This window comes from Psammomys obesus, unplaced genomic scaffold, assembly GCF_907164565.1.
Source record: "Psammomys obesus unplaced genomic scaffold, mPsaObe1.curated_primary_1811, whole genome shotgun sequence".
Lineage (NCBI taxonomy): Eukaryota > Metazoa > Chordata > Mammalia > Rodentia > Muridae > Psammomys > Psammomys obesus.
In genome coordinates this window covers 21745612-21768957 of record NW_026596109.1, presented here as the reverse complement: position 1 = coordinate 21768957, position 23346 = coordinate 21745612, and the positions used below count along the sequence as shown (strand labels likewise).

Genomic DNA, 23346 nt, shown 5'->3' with positions numbered 1-23346 from the left:
AGGACATAAAAATTACAGCCCAGTGCAATCTGGATAGGTAATAACTAAATTTATTTTTTGTTTTGTAGGTTAATCTTTCTGAGGGATTAATAAATGAAGCCGAGAAACTTCTGTGTTCTTTGGTTTGTTGGTTTACAGACAGACAGATTCGAATGAGATTCATTGAAGGCTGCCTTGAAAATTTAGGGAACAACAGGTAAAGAAGAATTATTATTTTCTTGTTGAGTAACAGTTCCTTTTGTGCCTTGTACAGAATAGGTATACTGTTTTCATAGTATTTAATGTGCACATACCAATCGCCTGTTCATCAGTTGTGATTTTCGAGTTCTTTTTTGGGCTTGTGTTCTTACAAGGCCAACACTTTATCTCTTAGGGTAGTTTGTTTTTTATTCAGCATCCAGATCTGCTCCTCTCTTGACAGAAGCAAAGGATTAGTATTACTCTCTTGTATTTTTTTAATGATTAGAGTGTATTTATTTTCAAAATAATATGATTCATTATGATATTTTCATACATATTTTCTTAATTATAGTGATACGCTGTCTTTATTTTGCTTTCAAATTGCATTAAATGTTCTTAAACTTTCTCGTGTATATAAAGAAGTTAAATTAACTTAACCTAAGTTGTAAACATTTTAGAAACCCTATTTTAAGGAAATGAGTTTTTTCCGTTGTTTTGGTCTCAACTTCTATAGTGTATAAAAGAATGAGATTAGGAACTCATGAAATTGAGTAAATAAAGTACATAAAAGTGTTGATATGTTATTAAAACTCCAGTAAAATAGAGTTTTATAAAGTAGAACATCGTCTCTGTGATCACCTGCACCTGTCATCCTAGATCTTGAGAGGCTAGGACAGGAAGGTTGTGAATTGGAGGCCAGTCTTGACTGTACAGTGAGACCATATCTGCACGGTGAAGAGTGAGAGCAGAAAGAGATGTATTCTCTGACAGTTAGTGCATGTTTTGCTGACCTCTGGCATTAAACCACTCACAGTGACCTGCTTCTGCATAGTGGTTTTAGCAGAACAGCTTTCTTTGTGCACTCTTTTGAATGGCAGCCCTCCACACAATGTTTTTTTTGAAAGTTAAAAAAGGGCCAGTAGGCAAAGGTGCTCCTGCCAAGACTAAAAACCAGAGTTTGTTCCTTTCAGTCAACAAACTGGAAAAGAAAACAGGTTGTAGAAAATGGCTCAGTCATTAAAGGCTAGGCTCACAACCGTAAATATAAGAAAAGTTATCCTCTGACCTCCACAGGTGTGCTGTGGCATGTCAGTGCCTCACATACACACAAACTAAATACAATTTTTAATGTGTATTAGTGGTTTAACTGTTTTTATGTCTGTACCATGTCTGTGCCTTTTGTCTGTAGAGATCAGAAGTCAGGTATAGGAGCCCCTGAAATGAGTCACACATGGTTCTGAGCTACCATTTGAGTGCTGGGAATCAAACCTGGGTCCCCTGGAAGAGTTAGCCAGTGCTCTTATCCACTGAGTACTCTTCTCTAGCCCCAGTTTTACTCTATTTATAAAAACTGTTGTTGAAATTGCGTTCTATAAAATATTTTGAAATTTGCCTTTGTGAATCGGGTCTTTGTGGCATATATTTATAATTCCAGCACTTGGGAGGCAGAGGTAGGGGGATCTCTTTGAGTTCTAGGCCAGCCTGGTCTACAAAGTGAGTCCAGGACAGCCTTCACTCTTGCTACACAGTGAAACTTGGTCCAAACAAAACAAAACAAAACAAAACAATTTGCTTTTGTGATTATGATGACACTATTGTCAATTTTTCCTTTGGTTTCTTATTGATTTTATTTTTGTAAAAACAAGTGAAATTGATACTTTATGTCGTCTTATGCATTTTTTTTTAAAGGAAAAAAACAATAATGGTTCTTAGAAATGTACAGTGATGGAATACATGCCTGTCATGTACAAGGCCTGTTTGTTCTAATTCCAGCAGCACATACACTTTTATACACATACATACCCAAGAAATAAAACCAGTAATGCTGGGCCAGTCAGATGACTCAGTAGGTAAAAGCACATGCTGCCAAACCCGAAGCGTTTCCTCTCCAGGACTCATGGGCCTCTGGCTCCTCCAAGTCCTGCATTGATATCCACATACATGGCTTGACTCAGGTGCAAGCACACACACAGGCAGGTAGACAGAGATAAGAAGTAAAACACAGTTATTCCGCAGGGAGCTCGCGAGAGGACTTTTTAATGTTTTAGAGTGTAGACTGTAGATGCGTTTGCTTAGTGTGTACAGACCTTGCTTTAATGTCTAGTACATGAGCCAGGGCTAGTGACTCAGGCCATCAGGCTTACTTGGAAAGTAATTGTTTTCTCACTGAGCTATTTTATTGGGAAACATGGTTGGCCATTTCAAAACCATTACAAAAGTCAAATATTTATTCAAAATATTTAGTAAGTTCTTGGATATCACAAGGCGTTATCTTCATTACTGTTCGGTTACACTTCAGTTTATACCAACGTGGTCTATTCCTCCCCAGTTCTGTTAAATACTGTTTCTTTTCTAGTTTTTTACTACTTTTCTGTCTTCATCCCTTAGACTTTTGTGCACCATATTGTATTTTCATTTTCCTTGAAAATCTTGGCTTTAAGTCTTTTGGAGCATCTAAAAGCAACTGTACACTTATTATATAGCTTTGTGTAGTTTTTAGTTTATAAAGCAGCGGCGCTCCGCCGCATACACACAGTGGCCTGTGCCCAGGGCCCTGTAGGTGTTAGCCAAATGGTGGGCTTCGTGCTGTATCCAGCCCAAAGGCAAGTCCTTTAACAGCTGAGTTGTATCCTCAGCACTTTGCTTCATATTTTACAGTGATTACTTCTTGTTTTTTTATTCTTCTTTGGAATATGAGCTGTACTTTTATTAGAAATAAGTGTATAAGGCAGTGGGTGATCAGTTTTAATATAAATGTAATTTTGAAAAAGTGATAAAACTATCAAACATTTTTTTAGGAAAGAAATGTTTTTTTAAATTTGTTTTAAGATAGGTTTTCAGGGCTGGAGAGATGGCTCAGGAATTTGGGAGCATTGCTTGCTCTTCCAGAGGTCCTGAGTTCTATCCCCAGCAGCCATAGCGTGGTTCACAACTATCTATAATGAGATCTGGTGCCCTCTTCTGGCGTTCAGGTGTATATGCAGGCATAACATTGTATACATAATAAAAGAAATAAATCTTAAAAAAAAAAAAAGTAAAAATAAAAGGACTGGTTCTCACTATGCAGCCTGGAACTCACTTTGTAGACCAGGCTTGTATTGAACTCACAGCTTCCTGAGTGCTGGAAATAAAGTTATGCACCAACAATCCTGTATCTTAAATCTTGGTTTAAAAGTTTTGAAACTTGAATTTTTTGCTTACATATATAAATTAGGCATTAGAAACAATTTTTTATAAGCATGTATTTATATGTCAAGTGCATTAAGAACTTATCCACTTAAGATTTCTGTGAAAATCTAGAGAGTAACTTACTTGTTTTATTCTATGAATTTGTGCTTATTGTTTCAGATCAGTAGTGATTTCACTTCGTCTTCTTCCAAAACTATTTGGTACTTTTCAGCAGTTTGGTAGCAGTTACGATACACATTGGATTACAATGTAAGTGAATAAAAGAAAATACTTTTTAAGATTTTTTTTGAAATTTATATTATCAGGTTTTGTAGTAGCTTTTACTGTGCCTAAGGAAAAATTGGGTTTCATAATTTAATTTTGCCAACCTTTTCTGCCTTTAACCATGAGAACATTATCTGTTAGTAGTTCTTTGTTTTCTTTGTAGTTTGAGAACAGTACTGTAGCATTTGATGCTGCAATTCTAAGGAAAAGGTAGTTTTTGTATGTGACAGCTGCAGACAACTCATGGCACAAAACTCTCTTATAATAGTGATAACCTTAATACTACATTATTATTTTTTATACTTATGGAAAAGTTATGACTAACAAATGTTAAAATAATTCTTTCAAGGACAATACTCTGGTAGGAAAAAGCTCTAGTCCAGTGCACCTAGTTATTCAGCATTTTGATATATCATGTATCTGTCATTTTCAAATCTCATAAGCTTGTTTGTTTGGTTTGTATATTATTTTTTATTTTTGAGACAATCATACTTTGTTGTCCTGTTTCACGTGGTGCTAGCTGTATAGTCCATAGTTGATGAGAAAGTCTCCAAAAGAAAGCAAAACTAAGTCAGTATTTTTCTCCCTTTACAGATGTTGAATTTTTAATTTAGAATGCTAATTATGGGGGCTGGAGAGATGATTCCACTGTTAAGGCCTCTGGCTCTTTATCCAGGATGAGATTTTCAGCATCCACATGGCAACTTGAAAAGCTCTAGGCCTAGGGGAGCTGCAGGCTCTTCTGGCTTCCTTTAGGTACAGCATGCAAATGGTGGACAGATGCACACTTAAGCAAAATACCCATACACATGAAAAATAAAATTATAGTAACATTTTTATCTTGAAATTATTCATTTAATTAAAATTAGTGTATGGTGCTTTGCATGCGTGTATGTTTGCACATCAGATGGTTCCAGAGCCTATGGAGGTCAGAAGAAAGGGTCTTATCCTTAGGGCTTTAAGTAGTAGATAGTGGTGAGCTGCCATTTGTGTGTTGGAATTGAACCTGGGTTTTCTAGGACAGCAGCCAGTACTGTTAACTACTAAGCACAATTTAACAAAAAAAAAAGAGAGAGAGAGAGAGACAGGGTTTATTATATAGCTTTGGCTAGTCTGGAACTTGCTAAGTAGACCATGCTGGCCTTGAATTCATAGAGATCCACCTGCCTACCTCGTGTGTGCGTAGACTAAAGCTGTGCGCAATCAGCTGGACATGGTGATGGATGTGTTTAATCCCAGCAGTTTGAGGCCAGTCTGATGTACAGAGGAAGTTCCAAGACATGTAGAGCAACACAGAGAAACCCCGTCTCCCTGTGTAGCCAAGCCAAACCAACCCCAAAAGTTCTATATTTGAAGATTTTTTTAAAAAACTTCCTCCGTTTCAGACATATCTTCTGTTCTCTGACTCTTTCCCTTTTAAAATTGGTATTTTCTTTCAATTGGGCCAGGTGGGCAGAAAAAGAACTGAACATGATGAAGCTTTTCTTTGACAATCTGGTATATTACATTCAAAGTCTAAGAGAAGGAAGACAAAAGCACGCACTGTAAGTACTTTTTCCGAGTAAGTGAAATGATTTCTTTTTTTCTGACAGATAATTTTCTGTTTTCCTTTCATTAATATGTAAAAGACATAACAGCATTTTAATGTAAAATTGTAAGACAAAAAACATTACGTTATAAGATTTTCCAATGATGTTACTTGATTCTTAGAAAAGTTAGGTTGATTAACTTAGGGCTTGGTTAACTTTCACTACTGAAATTAATTAGAAGTCTTTGCTTTTTAGAGATAAAAGTAAACATTTTTTCCAGGTAATACTGGTACTCTGGAGCTAGCGGCAGGCGGGTCTCTGAGTTGAGGTTCATGACCTTCAGAATAAATCCATTACTGCCAGGGCTACACAGAGAAACCCTGTCATAAAACCATTAAAAAAAAAAAAAAACAGTAAATATTTTTCAGAAATCATTAGTATTTTTTTAGTAGGGCCAGGACTTTTATTTTAAAATTGTAAACATACTTCCAGAATTATTTATTTATTTTACTTTATGTGTGTGCATGTTTTGCTGTCATGTACACCTATGACATTTGTCTGTATCACCTTCATGTACAGTGGCTATAGAAGGCCAGAAGAATTTTGTTAGGATTCCTTGAGATTGGAATTACAGGTAGTTGTGAGCTACCATGTGCTTTCTGGAAATTGAATCCAGGCACTCTACAAGAGCAGTGGTACTCTGAACCATTGAGCCATCTCTCTAGCTTAATAGACCCTGTCTCAAAAAATACACCCTTTATGTCACCTGTCTTCTCATAACTAAGGGCATGGTGTGAGTACATCATTTACACCTCCTTACACATGTGCATAATACCCAGTGAAGACTTAAGTGCTAACTTTGAAAGATATACAGCCGCCTTTTTGAAGAAGATAGTATTATTTTACGATTGAGAGCACTGAAGATTGGAAACGATGGATAAATTAGGCAAGGCCACACATGTAGCAAAGAATGGCACTAGCATTTATAACCAAGCTGTGTGTGTCTAGCACTTACAATTTTTATTTTTATTTACTTTTTGAACAGGATTTTTGTTGGCCTATACAGCCAACAAAACTTACTATATAGCTTGCATGTCTCAATCACAGTCCGCCATAGGAGGAAGGGAGGGCAGAGGCAGAAACAGGGACTTGAAATCAGAAGCTGTCCCTCTGAACCATCAGCCCAGCTTCCATTTATTATTTTGTTTGTTAGCATCGCTTATGTCCCATGCCTGTGTGCAGGTTATTTCCATGTATTTGCATTAGTGTTTGAAGCTAGGAACAAGCTAATAAAAATTTCTGACAGTAGCAATTTTGATATCCTAAGAAAATTTTCTGGCTAATATTTCAATGTCTAGTAGGTCTCTTTGTAATTTAATAGGCATGGATCCAAAGGTTGACTTATGGAATCCGGAAAAATGAGGACAAAGTAACTGACCCTATCCCTTGTAGAGTTAGGCAACTCTCTTTGTGAGAGGCAAGTATAGGGTAAAATTATAAAGCATTTTGTAAAGAGGAACCATTCATTTTTATGTCTGGCACTAATTTTCCTCAATTCACACTGAGAGCAATTCATTAATTCTCAATTCATTGATTAGGCATTACTTGAACCTGTACTCATAATGCCTCTGCTACAAAATGCCTGTCCATTTAGTAAAATGCTAGAAGGTATTAAAAGCCTTGGCTTTTATCTAGATATCATTTTACTTAGTCTGTGTGTTGCTTACCGCTTAGCCTTTCCCCCTAATTCCAGCAATTTTCATCTTCACAAAAGGCACCAATAGACACAGTAAAAAGCCACTAAAGAGGAGAAAAGGTACTGATGATGTTAGTCTTTAGAATAGCAGTTCTCAACCCCTGGATCTTGACCTTTGGGGGTTGAACAGCCCTTTCACAGGGTTCGTCTAAGACCATCAGGAAACATAGGTATTTATATTATGATTCGTAACAGTAGCAAAATTACAGTTATGAAATGGCAATGGGAATAATTTTATAGTTAGGGATCACCAGATCCAGAGAAACTGGAGAACCACTGCTTTAGATAAAAACTTTTTGTTTTTAAATGATTTATTTAATTTTATTTTTTTTGTGCATTGGTTTGAGGGTGTCAGACCACCTTGAACTGGAGTTACAGACAGTTATGAACTGCCATGTGAGTGCTGGGAGTTGAATCTGGGTCCTTAGGAAGAGCGGACAGTGCTCTTAATCACTGAGCCATCTCTCCAGCCCCTAGATAAAAACTTTTAACTTTGCATCCTTAATAATAAATATAGTGTAACTTTTATGCCACTTTTGATATTTTGCACTTAATAGAAAAATACAAGCATTTCTGTTAAGAAGTTGTAGTTATCTGTTAACTAGGATGTAGGTTAGAGATTAGGCTGTCTGCTGCTCTATGCTGGCAAAACAGTTTGAGTAATTTGCAATGCAGTATGTCTTTTGTGTGTCACTGAGACAGGAACTCATGATTTACTCTCATCACAGAAACTGATCCTTCAGAGCACAGTCCACTAGGTTACTGAAGAGATCTCCAGATGGAAATCCAGTTGTTCTCACTCCTTACCTGTCCCTGAACTTTCAGGGACTCTTTCTCTATAGATACCCTATAGAACTCTTCTTTCTGGTGTTCAGGCTGGTCACATTCTGGTCATCATCTGGTCATCATCTAACTTTTAAAACCTTACCTTGCATTAGAATGTGGCGCTTGGCAGATGCCTGCAAACTCAATTCCTAGAAAGCTTTGAGAGTTTATTTACTGAACCAAGCTCACAGCCACTCCTATATTACTAATTACTATTAAGTTTTGTTCAGTTATTTAGGTTTGAAATAACCTTTGTAGTGCCAGACGTCGCATAGGTTCTTGTTTCTGAACTAGATTTGTACTGTGTTTCTTAGGTTAAGTAACATCCACATGGCTAGTGACGACAACATGCCCGGCACAGATAAACATGTAGTCTCACATGTATTTAAGTTACTTTTAATTTATGTGAATATCACACAGTTTAAAAATGGCATTTCTTACCATGCATGGAGAGGACCTAGACCCCTGCTCAGATGTGGTCCAAAGTGTGGAGCCCCTGCTTTAAAACATACACAAAAGAAGAAAGAATGAGGTCTTTCGTTAATTATTTGATGTCTTTGTAGGTATAGCCATAGTGCCGAAGTTCAAGTTCGACTTCAGTTCTTGACCTGTGTGTTTTCGACCCTGGGATCCCCTGATCACTTCAGTAAGATTGGATTTTCTCTTATTTGTTCCTGTGTTTTCATGTGCCTATTAAAGGTACACGAGATAGCTCCGTAAATACTTGCATCAGACTTAACAATTAAAACATTTTGATAAACATCAAATAAAAAACTTGTGGTTTTTCATAATAATTTAATCTTTGTGCTACGATCATTGAATGAGCATTTACTATTAATATTTTTGTAGTCATTATTATAATAGAATTAGGGCCATGATAAATTCTCTTTCTGGTTTCACTGCTTTCAAGTGTTAGTTTCTCAAGGGGTAAAGTACTTATCTTAAAAATAAAACATTGGGGATGGGAGAACATACTTTAGAATAACCACATCTTTCATCATTATTTTATAGAATCCTGTAATTTTATTTAAAAATAGTCACAAATATTATACTTTGGGTTAGTTTTTCTAAAAATTATTTGGGGTCATAAGTGGTATTTCAAATAAGTTCCAGTTATATTTCAAGTAATTTGAGCTGTTTCATTGTACAGATCAATTTTATAGATTTAGGAATGGGGGCTAAAGCCAGGCATGGTGGTGCATACCTCTAATCCTAGCACTTGGGAGGCAGAGGCAGGCGGGTTTCTGTGAGTTTGAGGCCAACTTGTCTACAAAGAGAATTCTAGCACAGTTAGGGCTGTTAAACAGAAAACCCCATCTCTTGAAGAAAAAGAAAAAGGAAAAGAATGGCGGCTAAATCTGAATATAGTTGTTCTTACATAGAAGAGGAATCTGGATTTGTTGACTAATGGTTTTTTTTCTCAATTCACTAATTGTTGCTACTTCTCTTCCGAGTCTCCATGTCAGAATAGCTTCATTTGTTAAGCATTATCTTTAATATTTGTTAAACATTCTCTTTAAGCTCTTTAATATGCTTTGGTTAGTAAGGTCAAACCGATAAAGTTATTTACCAGCCTGAGATGTGTCACCATCACTTTAAAGAGTGATGCTTATTTATGCTTATTTATTCCTTATTTATGCTTGAGATAACACGTTTTCTCTTGCTGTTGTAAGTTTGTAATTCCTTCACATTCAGACTGTAAGAAGTATACTCAATATTGAGATAACAACGGTAAAAACAAAAGTCAGAAATCTTTTTATAGCATATTTCTGTTTTCTTTTATTAGGTCATTGTACCGCACTGTGACAGATTACCAAAGGAGGAATATATGACATCATCTTATACAGAGATGATCAATATAAATCATTTCAGATAGCTGCTAAGTTTTGTGTTTATTTTCTACAGTATAACTTCTTGAGAAAAAATTTATTGTCTAGATAAAAGCACCAAAACCAAGAATCAGAACAAAACCACCGAAAGGATAATTATACTTATATTTAATTACATTGGATACATTAATACAGATTTTCACTATCCCAGTAGGAACGATTTTGAAACGTTTATAGCAGAAGTTAGCCAGGGGCAGTTGTGCACGCCTGTAATCTCGGCAGTTTGGGAGGCAGAGGCAGGCTTTTTTCTCTGAGTTTGAGGCCACGCTGGACTACAAAGAGTAGAGTCCAGGACATCTAGGACTACACAGGGAAACCCTGACTGGAAACACACACGCACGTGCAAAACTGAACAAATAACAAATGCTTATTCATTCATTCATTCATTGAGTGTGTTTCAGTGGTTCAGTGAATTTTTGCATGTCTTGTGTCTATTAACCACAATCCTTTCTATTTTGAGAAATCTTTATATTTATCTTGCTCCTTTTAATAACCTAAGTTGTGTAATAACAAATACTAAACATTACTTCTAGTATATAGTATATGTTGTCTTGTCGTCCTTTAAGGTGTGTGTGTGTGTGTGTGTGTGTGTGTGTGTGTGTGAGAGAGAGAGAGAGAGAGAGACATGCTGGTGCCCCAAGCTAGAATAGAACTTTAGATTTCCTGGAGCTGGAATTAGAGGCAGTTTTGAAGTGCTGGATAGCGATGGTTGGAATGGAGTTCTGTCCTTCTTAGAACAGCAACCTTAACCACAGAGAAAGCTTTTCAGCCCTAATGTTGGCTCTTAGCAACACATGTTCTTAGAACATCATCTATGCATTGTTTGTTACTTTGGACACAGGGCACTACTGTAGGGTCTTGATGGTTCTAAACTGCCTGTATAGCATTAAGTGGCTTCTGTCCTGTGGCCTGAGTGCTGAGATTCCTGTTACTGAAGGGATGAAATCTTTCATACATTGATACTTACGTGAGTGTTTTCTGAAATTGCAGAATGCCATTTGATTTCTTAGTAACGTGAGAATATATGCTCATTCATATATTTTCATACCCCCCGCCCCCCAGAATCTAGGAAACCACGGCAGCCTTTGGAATGAACTGGTTAGGTTTAAAAATCATTTGGATTCTCTCTCTCTTTTTTTTTTTTTTTTTTTTTTCATGTTCAGACTTGTGATTGCTATGTAATGTATCTGTTCTTGTTACACTTGGGAATTCTTTGGTTCTTGGGTCAAAGTAACTATGTATATTTCATCTGAACCTGGCATGAGAACTAAGTGAATCCTTTGTATTTTATCATCTCCTGTGCTTTTGCTTTGTTCTTCATAAAGATCTTCTCCATAGTTTATAAAAATAATAGATCTTAACCTTCATCTCTCTGGACAACCTTTGGGTATGTCTTCTGTAATCCTCAACAACATGTTTCCAGTTACTGTTATAATACAGCGATGTATTCACAAAATCTTTTAGACCTACTATTGTATGACTGTTCTAGAATACTTTGTTTTTTATTATGTGTCATTGTGCGTATATAATATTTTCTTTTAAATTATATGTTGTATATGTGTATTTGTGGGTATCTGCACATGTGTGGGTACTCACAGAGACCAGAGGTTTTAGATCTTTTGGAGTTGGAATTAGTCATCTAATAAAGGTACAGGCTCTTAAAAGTGCTGACTCATTTCTTCAGCTGTGGTGTTTTCTACTTTGATAGCATAAGTTAGTAGAATTTCTTTTAAATACTTTATTCAAGATGCTGTAAGCTAGCGCCTTTACATATTTGGCTCTAGCTGCTTTTAGTGCAATGAATTAGGACCAAAATGTCCTGTTTAAAATTTTCCTGATGCAAAACCATAAGGAATTACTGCTGAGCTAGTAGTTACAACATATATGTTTTATAAAAACAAACTACATATTCAGCTGATGTTCAAAAGGAGTGTATAATTTTTTTTTTTACATAATTTATAAAACACAAGCTAGATATGGCAACTCACCAATAAGATGCCGGCAGTTGGGATACAAGTTAAAGACTAGAGTGAGCATTGTAGCATGATCCTGTTTCATATTTGCATCCAAAATTATTAATGTACAAAATTTATCACTTTTGTTTAGGGTTAAGTTTAGAGCAAGTCGACATTCTGTGGCATTGTTTAGTAGAAGATTCTGAATGCTATGATGATGCACTTCATTGGTTTTTAAATCAAGTTCGAAGTAAAGATCAACATGCAATGGGAATGGAAACCTATAAACATCTTTTCCTGGAGAAGGTAATTTTACATCTTGGAAGTTTTATTTGCATATTTTCTTACGCATTTTAATTTCTTAAAATGACTTCTGTAACAATCTTTGTCTGGTTTTTTCTCATTTCTGAGTAGCTTTTAACTTGGACAAATCCATTAGTTTTTGGTGATCCTTTTATAAGTTTTACAGTTCAGATTTTCCTGTCATATTTTTAAATAAAATGTAAAGTTAGTTTATATATATAATTTACTATTGGTGAATTTATCATAATTAGAATGATGTTTAAGGATGGCACTAATCATAAATGTTGGTCTTCAAGTATTTATTCTTAAAAACGTTTGTCCAGTTTTGAAGTGTGTACCCATAATGACAAATCTAGGACCTAAGTATGTGAGTTTTCTTGAGTTAAATTCCTGTACTTTCAGTCTCTCTTTTGGCCACTTAAAAGCTAATACCTATATTTGTTAGCTACTTGGAAAGGCCTTTCAGGAAGTGTTGATAGTAATGGTGTGTGTGTGTTTTCTTTCCCATAATCAGATACTGTAGGTAGTCATTTATTTTATAAACTATAACAAATATCAATGACAAAACAGGTATGTGTTGGGTGTGCCAGTGCATACCTATAGTCTCCGCATTTGAGAGGTTAGGAAAGATGATTAGGCATTCAGACGCCAAACATAGCAAGTTGGAAGTCAGTCTGGGCTGGCCGTGTCTCAAAAATAAGGCTCTTTTCCCTCTCCCATTTTCTTCCTACGTTTTTGTTTGTTTGTTTGTTTTTCAAGACAGTTTTTTTTCTGTCTAACAGCTGCGGATGTCCTGGAACTCGCTCTGTAGACCAGGCTGGCCTCAAGCTTGGAGAGGCCTCCCTGTGTCAGCTTTCCAAGTGCTGGGATTGAAGGCGTTCACTGCCGCTCATGGCTCCCCCTCTCCCCGCTCCTCACTCTTGCTTTTGAGATTTGGAAGGCTCCCTGCAAACTCAGTATCTTTGAATATATACAAATGAGTTTTACGGCAAAGCAAAAATAGATTTTCACTTTCATATTATTCCTTTCAATGCAAACTCATTTAGCTAGATAGCTCATAAATGGATATAGTCATAGTATTAAATAGATAGCAAATGTTTTTATTTACCTCCTGTTTTATGTGTATATCTCTTCAATTTTCAGTATATATATGAATTTATATAAACGAATATATGGATCCAGTATATACGAATTCATTATATATATATATATATATATATATATATATATATATATATATATATATATATATTAGAAGCACATAATCAGGCAGGTTTATTTGAAGCATACTTTTCTTTAGGCTTTTCACGAAATAAATTTTATTAAATTATTTAAATGTTTATATTCTTGCCAAATCTGGTCTTGTAATTTTTCTTTTACATTGTCTTTAGTAAAATTAATAGTCATTCCATCTAATAAAATAAAATTTGTTACCTTTTTTTTTTTTTAAAGATGCCGCAGCTAAAACCTGAAACGATTAGCATGACTGGCTTAAACCTGTTTCAGCACCTGTGTAATTTGGCTCGCTTGGCCACCAGTGCCTATGATGGCGGCTCAAGCTCTGAGGTGAGGCTCTATTTAATGTCTCATCAAATCATCTTGTCCTCAGGTTAGATTACCAAGGTAGCTTTCTGTAAACTTCTGACTGTATTATGAAGCTTGATTTTATTTCAAGTTTGAAAAAGCTTCATATTTTGAGTATTAAAGCGAATTTGGTGTGGTTTTATATTGTTTTAATTGCCAAAGAAAACTGGTTTTGATTCAAAAAGCTTTGTTATATACTCTATTGTATTATTCTTGCAGCTCCTTTATGAAAGATTTAATTTGTCTGAAGTTCCTTATTTGCCTGTGCACACACTTGTGCTCATGTAGAAGTCAGAGAGCAGCTTACCGCAGTCAGCTTGCTTGTTCTACTGTCTGTGCCCTGGGATATCTGCGTCAGCTACCAGATCTGGCAGCAGGCATTTGTTTGCACAGGCCATTTCTCTGGCCCTGAAGTCGCATACGTGTGCTGTTTCTTAGAGCTGAGCTCCTCTTCATATCAATATATACTAACATTCAATGTCTGTGTACTTACAGTTATTTTTCTTTTTTAATAATCCAGATGGGTCATTCATTATGATGAACTTACTGCACACTCTTACAAATTTCTAGTCTCAAGCTTTAACATGTGCCCTTTCCTTTTCCCATGTTGCAATGTATTTTAGTGATTGTCACTATACTCTTTTAAGATAATTTGTTGCTCAAAGGTCTTCTAGTTGGTTAGTCAATGACTTTATTTTTATAGTATTATTTGCAGTTAGAGTTGTTGTTTATCAGGAGGAGAAATTGTTATTTATCTCTGTGGTATAAAAAAATAAATTTAGGGGCTGGAGAGCTGGTAAAGGTTGTGAGTTCAGTTCCCAGCACCCACATGCTGGCTCAAACATCAGTAGTGAGATTTGGTGCCCTCTTCTGGTGGACAGGCACATATTCCGGGAGAATCTTGGATAAGTAGTAAATATAAAAAAGAAAGAATAATTTTAGAGCTGGTGATACAGCTTAGTTAGTAGAGTGGTCTCCCAGCAGTCACAAAGCCCTGGGTTTCAGTACCAGCACCATATAAGCCAAGCAGGCGGGACGGTACAAGTATATGCCTATAACTTCGCAATTTGGAAGATGGAAGGTGAGGGATCAGGTATTTAGGTTCATCTTTGGCCACATACTGAATTCTAGGTCATCCTGGACTATATAAGATGTTGTCTCACAGAATAATAATTTTGCTTGTATCTAATATTTTTTCTTTATCTTTTTACTTGCCTTTCTCTGTATAGTGATAGGTTGGTTAGTGGTTTTTTTAAATAATTTATTTAATTTTATTTTATGTGCATTGGTGCAGAGGTGTCAGATCACCTACAACCTGAGTTACAGACAGTTAAGAGCTGCCGTGTGGGTACTGAGTCCTCTGAAGTTACATGACCCATCTCGCTAGCCCCTTGTTAGTGTTTTTTAATCTTAACACCAGTTTTAGTAAGTTTCAGTTTAATTTTAAGATAATGGGAGTTCACTGAGGCTATTAGGTCACCCATTAGAAGACTTTCTCTGCTCATATTTTGAGAGCTTTCACTTCAGCTGTCTTTGTGCAGCATTTAGCAGGACCTTTTCTTTACTAGTGCATAGTTATCACTAATTTGAATAAGAATTTGGCTACAGTGTCTACTAAACTACTTGTGATTATATGAAAATGGTAACTTTATCAGTATGACTTCGATGAAAAGTATTAAAGCTTTTTGTAAAAGTATGATTTGTTGGTTTTATTTTTTGTGGCATGTGTTTTTTTGGCATGTTTTATATAACTGAATTTTCATATTGTATAATGTATTAAGCATCATTGTCTTCCTGCTTTAAATAAATACAATTAGTTTCAAAAGTTCTTCATTAACTGGAGTTTTGTAACCTTTTGCAGATTATTATTTTGCTAATTTTGAAATACTATTAATTTCCCTCATAACAACTTGTAAAACATTAAATTTAATGTATAATTCCATATTTGATATATCAGTTTAATAATTTGTCATCATTTCAGAAACAAAATTTAAAATGTCTGATTTTTGTTTCTTAGCTATGTGGTATGGACCAATTCTGGGGCATCGCATTAAGAGCACAATCAGGTGATGTCAGTCGAGCCGCTATTCAGTATATTAACTCCTACTATATTAATGGTAAGTAATTTTAAATAATGTTTATAAAATAAAATTTAAATTTTTGTAAAATTTCCCTTTGTGTTTGTTTCTTTTAATTTTTTTGATAATTTTATATTTTTATTTTGTTTGTGATTATTTTTCTGCATGTATGTATGCCATATGTGTGTAGTGCCACAGAGATCAGAAGAGAACATCAGATTTCCTAAAACTATAGTCAGAGAATTTTCCTGTGGGTGCTGGGAATTGAACCTGGGTCGTCTGGAAGAACAGTCCCTGATCTTAGTTGCTGACCCATCTCTTGAGTCTGTGTTTCTTTTTCTGAGCTTAGTTTTTCTCTGTCTCCCAAATTGGCCTAGAGCTCTCGCTCCTTCTGCCTCAGTTTCCTGAGCGCCGCAACGGCGGCCGCATGCCACTGCTTGCGTCCTAACAATCAGTTTGTATGAGAGAGTTGATTAAGTCTCCGTTTGGCTCAGCTTCTTTAATGTCGCAAATAAAATATAAAAGTGTAATGAATCTATATCTGGGTTTCAGGTAAAACGGGTCTGGAAAAGGAGCAAGAATTTATTAGTAAGTGCATGGAAAGTCTTATGATAGCTTCTAGCAGCCTTGAACAAGAACCACACTCAAGTCTCACAGTTATAGAAAGAGGATTGCTTATGCTGAAGACCCATCTGGAAGCATTTAGGAGAAGGTAATTTTGTCAAATTGTAGTAAATAAATGAATTTCAGTATTTTTATTAACATGTCTAAATGTGTTCATCATGTTTTTATTGTGGGTATCTAGGAAACATACTTTTCCCAAATTGAGTGGGTTGTAATGGAAATAGTTGCTATAGAAAGTTAGGTATCATTTTGCCATTGAGCAGGCAATATCATTTCCTTGTAAGTAAACAGATTTTAAAATCTTTAGGGTCTCAGCAGTTAGGCATGAGTAAGAAACTGAACAGAATTTCTTTTCTACTGAGGTGCTAATTATTGGCGGAAAAGGAGGAACAGGGACACTGAGACAAGTCACACAACAGCTCCCCACACCACCACATAGTCTTTCATACTTTATCAGGTTGAATCATTTGTTTCATTTGCTGTTTTGTTTTTGTTTTTTTCCTGGACTAGGAGAGAGTATTTTAATTTTTGAATTTCCATTTACCATGGAAACATGACCAAAAATTTCTGTGTTAATGAATATCTGTATAATTAATTTAGACATACCCTGTGTAATACAGAAATAAAGCAAATTAACATTTATGAATATACCAACCAAAATGAAAGGTGAGTAGATAGCTTTAATTACAAAATTCTGTTTGTTAAAAGTCATTGATCAATGAGTATAAATGTAAAAAGTACTAAGAACTGTGTTGAAAATTTGTAAAAAAGTTGTAACTTTTTTCAACTTCAGATCTTAGTTTGATATTTACAAAATCACATACAATTTATTTTTTTGACATTTTTTTAAACTGTAAGAAATACTGAGTAATAAAAAAATCCTACACATTCCTTACAACATGTACACATGATCTGAAGCTCTCATGGCAGTGCAGGATTCTTTATGATTGTTGTCTTTAGAGATTTATTTAATGGTTTTGAAGAAGGTATGAGAGAATTCTTGAATTTTTGCATAGAAACATCAGAGCCTCAGAACTTTAAATACTTGAGAAAAATAAAAATAAGCAAACGTGGTGGTTTAATTCAATTTAATTAATAAGTCATTACAAACTTGTGTAACACAAACAGTATACTAAGATATTATATGGTAAATAGAAGTCTCCTATAATTGCTTCGTTTTTTTTTATCAGATATACTTGGTGTTAATGATAAACTAAATTGTTTGTAAAAGAATTTTGTGCTGTGAAGAGCAGCAAACTTGCCTGTACCAGTACTTAATATTAAGTTAAATACAATACAGTAGTACCTAATTTTTGTTTCCATAGGTTCAGTAGTACTTTTCATGAGTTTATGTAATTTAAGCCTCAGTATTCCGTCTCATAGATAGTTTGTCCTGCTGTGGAGACATGTGCGGTATTCTTCATATGTATCTTGGTTTATTTTCATGCTAAAGTTAGTATTGTTTTTAAGTTATATAAATATCTGTAACTAGTAAACTATGAGTTGCATAAAATTTTTAAAATTATATATTACCTAACATCTTATCTTGTGTTCTTACATATCATATGTTCAATATGCTTTATTTAGTGTTACAAACTTAAAATCATGTAACAAACAATTTGAAATGGCGTTCGTATAAAAGTAATAGTAATATCTTAAAGAATATACCTTTTAGAAGAAGGTTTAATTTCAACGGTGATTTTCTTTCAAAAGTGATTTTGTTTCTCAGGAGCAGTGGGCAATATGTGGAAACATTTGTTGTTATTTTTATCATAGTTTGGGGTGGGAAAAGGTTGTGTTGGCTTTGACTGGATTGAGACCAGGGTTGCTGGTAAATACGAGTATGTAAGATAGCTTGCCGATTCTCTCCAAGAACATTATAAATTACTGAGCTTAAAATGTCAGTGGAACCCTATAAAGCAGTTTCAGGACAGCCAAGGCTATGCAGAGAAACCATGTCTTGAAAACAAAAAGAGAAAAAGAGGAGAGAGAGAGAAAGAGAGAGAGAAAGTCAGTGGAACCATGGTGGAAAAGTAAGAACTTGAACTGTGTAGTAGAAGGCATTCTACTCTTAGTCAGTCAGTCAGTCATAGACCTGGATATTGTTTCACTTCTAGGAAATAACTTCCATCTTCTTATTTTAGAAATCCTGGTTAGTTTTAGACTTTTTAAAAAAAATTTTAATTTTTTAATTTATTTAAAATTTGGGAAGCTGTCTCTTGTTTTCCACAACTGAAAAAGAATTAGAGACTTTCTGAGTATTTAGTATATGTCATGCTAGATGCCTTTGGGGAACAGGAGATTCCTCTCAAGGATATTTTATTTTATATGTCTGTTTTGCTTATATGTATGTATGTGTGCCAGGTGCATGCCAAGGTCCAAAGAGGCCATAAGAGGGTACCATATCCACTGGAACTGGAATAATGGATGATTATGAGCCTGGATGTTTACAAGAGCAACATCAGTCTAGTCCACTAAAATTAATTTTTAATCCAGTTTATTTTTGCATTCATGGATGAATTCAGTTTTATATTGTTAAGCTTATTTACATAATATGAATCTATGTTCAAATTTGAAGAGTATTTCTGTAGAATGTCTTTCACTGAAAACCTTTGGTTTTTATTTTTTAAGTATAAAAACGATAGTTTGTTATTTCAGTATTAGATTAATGTTGAGTTGTTTTATTTTCCTCTTACTACTTACCCCAACCTTTAAATAACTGTATAATGGGGTTTTCTCCTTCAATTGTTTTTCTTAATTATGTTTTAATTAAGAATTCTTAGCTGTATTTTTTTCTCAAATCCTCATGGTCAATCTAAAATTTTATAACACTTTATGGCCTTTCCCATTTTGTAAAATATTAGAAACTTTGTAGCATTGAAAATGTTCACAGTTCTCTGTGTGTGTTTTGTTTTAGGTTCGCCTATCATCTGAGGCAGTGGCAGATTGAAGGCACTGGTATTAGTAGTCACTTGAAAGCCCTGAGTGACAAGCAGTCTTTGCCACTACGAGTTGTGTGTCAGCCTGCTGGACTTCCTGACAAGGTCGTTACAGGGCTTCATTTCCAAATTAGCTAACATTTTCCTTTTTAAATCTTTGGCTGTTTGTTTGAGTGTGGTTTGTTTGTAATTTTTAATTGTGTTGCATTTCACATTTCAGATGACTATTGAAATGTATCCCAGTGATCAGGTAGCAGATCTTAGGGCTGAAGTAACTCATTGGTATGAGAACTTACAGAAAGAACAAATAAATCAACAAGCTCAGCTTCAGGAGTTTGGTCAGAGCAGCAGAAAGGGCGAGTTTCCTGGTGAGTCTTACACGTTTAAGACAGTTTTAGGCTTTGTTCTGTAGCAAATGTTATGGTCCTTCTTGGGTTGCTCTAACATTTGCTTACATGGTAGGGTGGTGTTGCTGATGGGGTTTTGCTGTTGATTTTTTTGTTTGTTTGTTCGTTTGTTTTTTTGAAAATAGGAACTTATCTCAGGATCCTAAGCTGAGCTAGACTGAGTTGGACTCAGATTCTTAGGACTCCTCCTGCCAGTGCTTCAGAAGTGCTAGGGTTATAGATGTGAGCAACCACACCTGACCAGACAGTAGAAGCAACTGAAATGTGTTTCTCTCTGTCCTGCAAAGTATAAAATCAGGGGAGAAAGTGTCAGTAGAAGATGAGAATCAGGAGGGGCAGGTTGTGGAACCTGTTGTACCATATGTGCTCCAGTAGTAAAACAGTTCATCAGAGCGGCCACTGTGCATTGATGGGCTGAGCTTCCTTCGTGCTCTCCCACCCAAGCTTTTTGAGCATGGGAATGATGTGGGAACGGATGCACAAACAGCATGGACTTGTTGTTGACCTTCCATGTCCATTCACTGCCTAGTTTTATCGAAGAAGGTTTTGATCTAGAGGTTTTGGATTAGGGTGCTCAGTAAGTGGATGATGCATGTGCTTCAATCCCTGGAAAATTCTTTACTCTGAAACACTTTTAGATATAAGGGTTCTGTGTATGTTTAGGTAAGAAAGACGATACCGTTTAAATTTAGTCAGAGGAATCTGAATTCGTGCATTTTAGATAGGAGAATTGCTGTGTACTTAAAACAGTGACCTAAAGCTAATTCTTAGACCTTAAATTGTATTTGTGTGTCGCTCATTTTTTTAAAGTAAGGACTATCTCTGTATCTTTTACTAAGTAGCAAAAGATTTCATTGCCGTATCTTTAAGACAAAATCCATTGCCTGGCAGTAGTGGCTCACGCCTTTAGTACCAGCACTGGGACGTAGAGGCAGGTGGATCTCTTGAGTTCGAGGCCAACCTGGTTTACAGAGTGAGTTCCAGGACAGCTAGAGCTACATGGAGAAACCCTGCCTTAAAAAAATAAAAGAATGTAATCCATTTTTTATCTTCTAAAGCATAAGATTTTGGGCCAGTGGTATAGCTTAGTGGACAAATGTGCTTGTTGCCAAATGATGGCCTGATGACTTAAGTTTGACTGCATGGTAGAACTGGAGCAGCACCAGTTCCCAAAATTCATCTTTTGACTTATACACATACACTATGGGATGCTTGCTTCCTTAGAGACACACATGCGTGCACAGAAAGGGGGTTATAAGGCTAATCAATTTAAAATAACAATCTTAACAGAAGGTTTTAAAGAACCAGTTACTGGTAGAAGACAACAGACTTGTGATCAACTCTACCTCTTAACAATTACTTTCTTGTTAATTCTTTACTCTCTGCTGAGACAGTTAACTGATCCCATAGATACCATTCATGAAATACCAGTAAAGATAGGAGTACATATATTTAATCACACTTGGCAGGTTATACTTATGACCTTTTTGTCATCTTAGAAACATTTCCTATTAATATACACAGAAAGTTGCTGTATTACTTATGAGATGTGAGTTTTCTATAGGACAGAACCTTGAGTTATTTTACTTCCTTTTCTGCAATGAAAATTTAGGTTTATTCCATTCATTTTTCGCTTCCTCCCACTTTTTTCTTCTCTTTTTTTATTCTCTTACTGTGAGTAGACTCAGAGCCTTATGCATGATCACTTTGTTACAGAGTATACCTCAGCTCTTTTTAAAATTTATTTTGAGACAGGATATTACTTGCAAAATTACTGAAGCTGGCCTTGAAATCAAGGTCTATTTGTCATCTTTTCCCACAGAACTAAAATTACAGTTTATTGAAGATTTATTTTCTTTTTTCATCAAAAATATTTTAAAAGGGCTTTAATTTTTTCCTAGTGATAGTCTGTGTATTTCTGTCATACTCAACACAGTTTACTTTTTTTTTCTGCTGTTTTTAAGGTGGCCTCATGGGGCCTGTCAGGATGATCTCGTCTGGACATGAATTAACAACAGACTATGATGAGAAAGCACTTCATGAACTTGGTTTTAAAGATATGCAGGTATATACATAAATTGTGGTTTGAGTTTTAGTTATCTGTGTTCCTAGAAAGTTAACAATTGAATTGTTATGTTAGATGAAGTCTAGTTGAATAGTTCTTACTACTATGCGTTAAAACTTAATGTGTTTTTCCTATTTTTCTTATTTTTCTTGTCTATTCTTCCTCTCTCTCTTTTTTTTTTTTTTTTTTTTTTTTTTTTTTTTGTAGATGGTTTTTGTATCTTTGGGTGCACCAAGGAGAGAACGAAAAGGAGAAGGTGTTCAGCTGCCTGCATCTTGCCTTCCACCACCTCAGAAGGACAACATTCCAATGCTTTTGCTGTTACAGGAACCTCATTTAACTACTCTCTTTGATTTATTAGAAATGCTTGCTTCGTTTAAACCACCCTCAGGAAAAGTGGCAGTGGATGACAGTGAGGTAATGATCAGGTTTCTGTCCCATATATTTTATCTTTCTATTGAGATAGTAATACTTTTAAAATCTCTGAACAATAAAGCCTAGGAGCATTTCTATTTGTTTAATTTAATTTAGTTTTGTTTTTTTAAACAAGATTTCCCTGTGTAGCCCTGGTTGTCTTGGAACTTGCTTTGTAGACTAGGCTGGCTTTGAACTCACAGAGCTCCTCCTGCCTTTGCCTCCCAAGTGCTGGAGTTAAAGGTGTGCACCACTACCACCCAGCCTAAATAATTTTTCCCCCAGTTTTTTTTTTTTTTTTTTTGGAGCCGTTTGTTTTTTGGTTAAGTATTTTAAGTGCTTAATATGACCTACATGTACTGTAATAAAAGTATTGTTTACAAGGATAATCAAACTAGTCAGTTTGAGGCTACATCGACTCAATTGAGGGATACAGATAGACGATATGCCTTATAAGTAAGCTGACATACTTTTCAGATAAAATACGTTTTAAGATCAAAACCTGCCATGCAGTTAATTCTAAGGGGAACACGAGTAGAAGAAAAATGTGTATATTTTTTGGTTTGGTATGATTTCTGTGAGATCATGTAAAATCTAAATTAGAGAAATGAAAAGAAACTAGTTATGATGGTGAAAAATTATGTGTATGTAGCAACTCATTGTTTACAGTATTACTGTTCTTGTTTTCCATGATAAAACGTCTCACTTTGGTTGCGCAGTCTGTACTTGAATTTAGGAGTTGTTTGAGTGCTCTTTCTACAGGTATATGCACTGTATCTAGTAGCAGTCTTAATCTTGCTTGCTTGTTTGTTTGTTTGTTTACTTGCTTGTTGGTTAGTGTGGAGGCCCAGTTTCACATCTCAACCTTGTGGCAATCCTGTCTGAGATTAGCAATTTTACCTGTAAGTCCTTTCTTTTAAGAACTTAATCAAGGCAAGGTTAGAGGTAATGAATAGTACTTGGAAGTTGATGGAAGAGTGGAATGAAAGTATTGAGATTGGAAATGAAGGCAGAGTGAAATAATAATGTAAATCTTCTGGTCGTGAGCAGTTTCCATATTATGCAAAGTTTAGTGAACAATATTGACGGCTCTTACATAGAGGCAGATGCACGAATGTTTCAGTTTTTGTTTTAAATGAAGTGCTTTGCTTGACAGGTGTCAGAGATAGTACTTAACACACTTGTCCAGATAGCAATTGGTTGTGCCCTGGAATAGGATGCTGATGGTAGACAACATGTGATGAAATTAGAAACAAAATCCCCTTAGGGTAGATTTAAAGGAAGACAAAGTGAAGATTTGAGGAGGACGACATAGAAGTGGCATCTGGTTTCTGACTGGAACAAT

General features: G+C 35.4%; 1 protein-coding gene across 1 annotated transcript in view; it reads left to right on the top strand.

Annotated features, from left to right (window-relative positions):
- The window catches only part of Usp34 (ubiquitin specific peptidase 34), a 185071-nt gene that overhangs the window by 68159 nt on the left and 93566 nt on the right, over positions 1-23346 (top strand). Inside the window, 12 exon segments of the mRNA XM_055628770.1 lie at positions 69-196; positions 3529-3618; positions 5082-5177; positions 8307-8389; positions 11739-11893; positions 13343-13456; positions 15492-15591; positions 16105-16264; positions 19094-19220; positions 19336-19483; positions 21487-21587; positions 21795-22004. Of these exon segments, the coding sequence (XP_055484745.1) occupies positions 69-196; positions 3529-3618; positions 5082-5177; positions 8307-8389; positions 11739-11893; positions 13343-13456; positions 15492-15591; positions 16105-16264; positions 19094-19220; positions 19336-19483; positions 21487-21587; positions 21795-22004 (1512 nt within the window).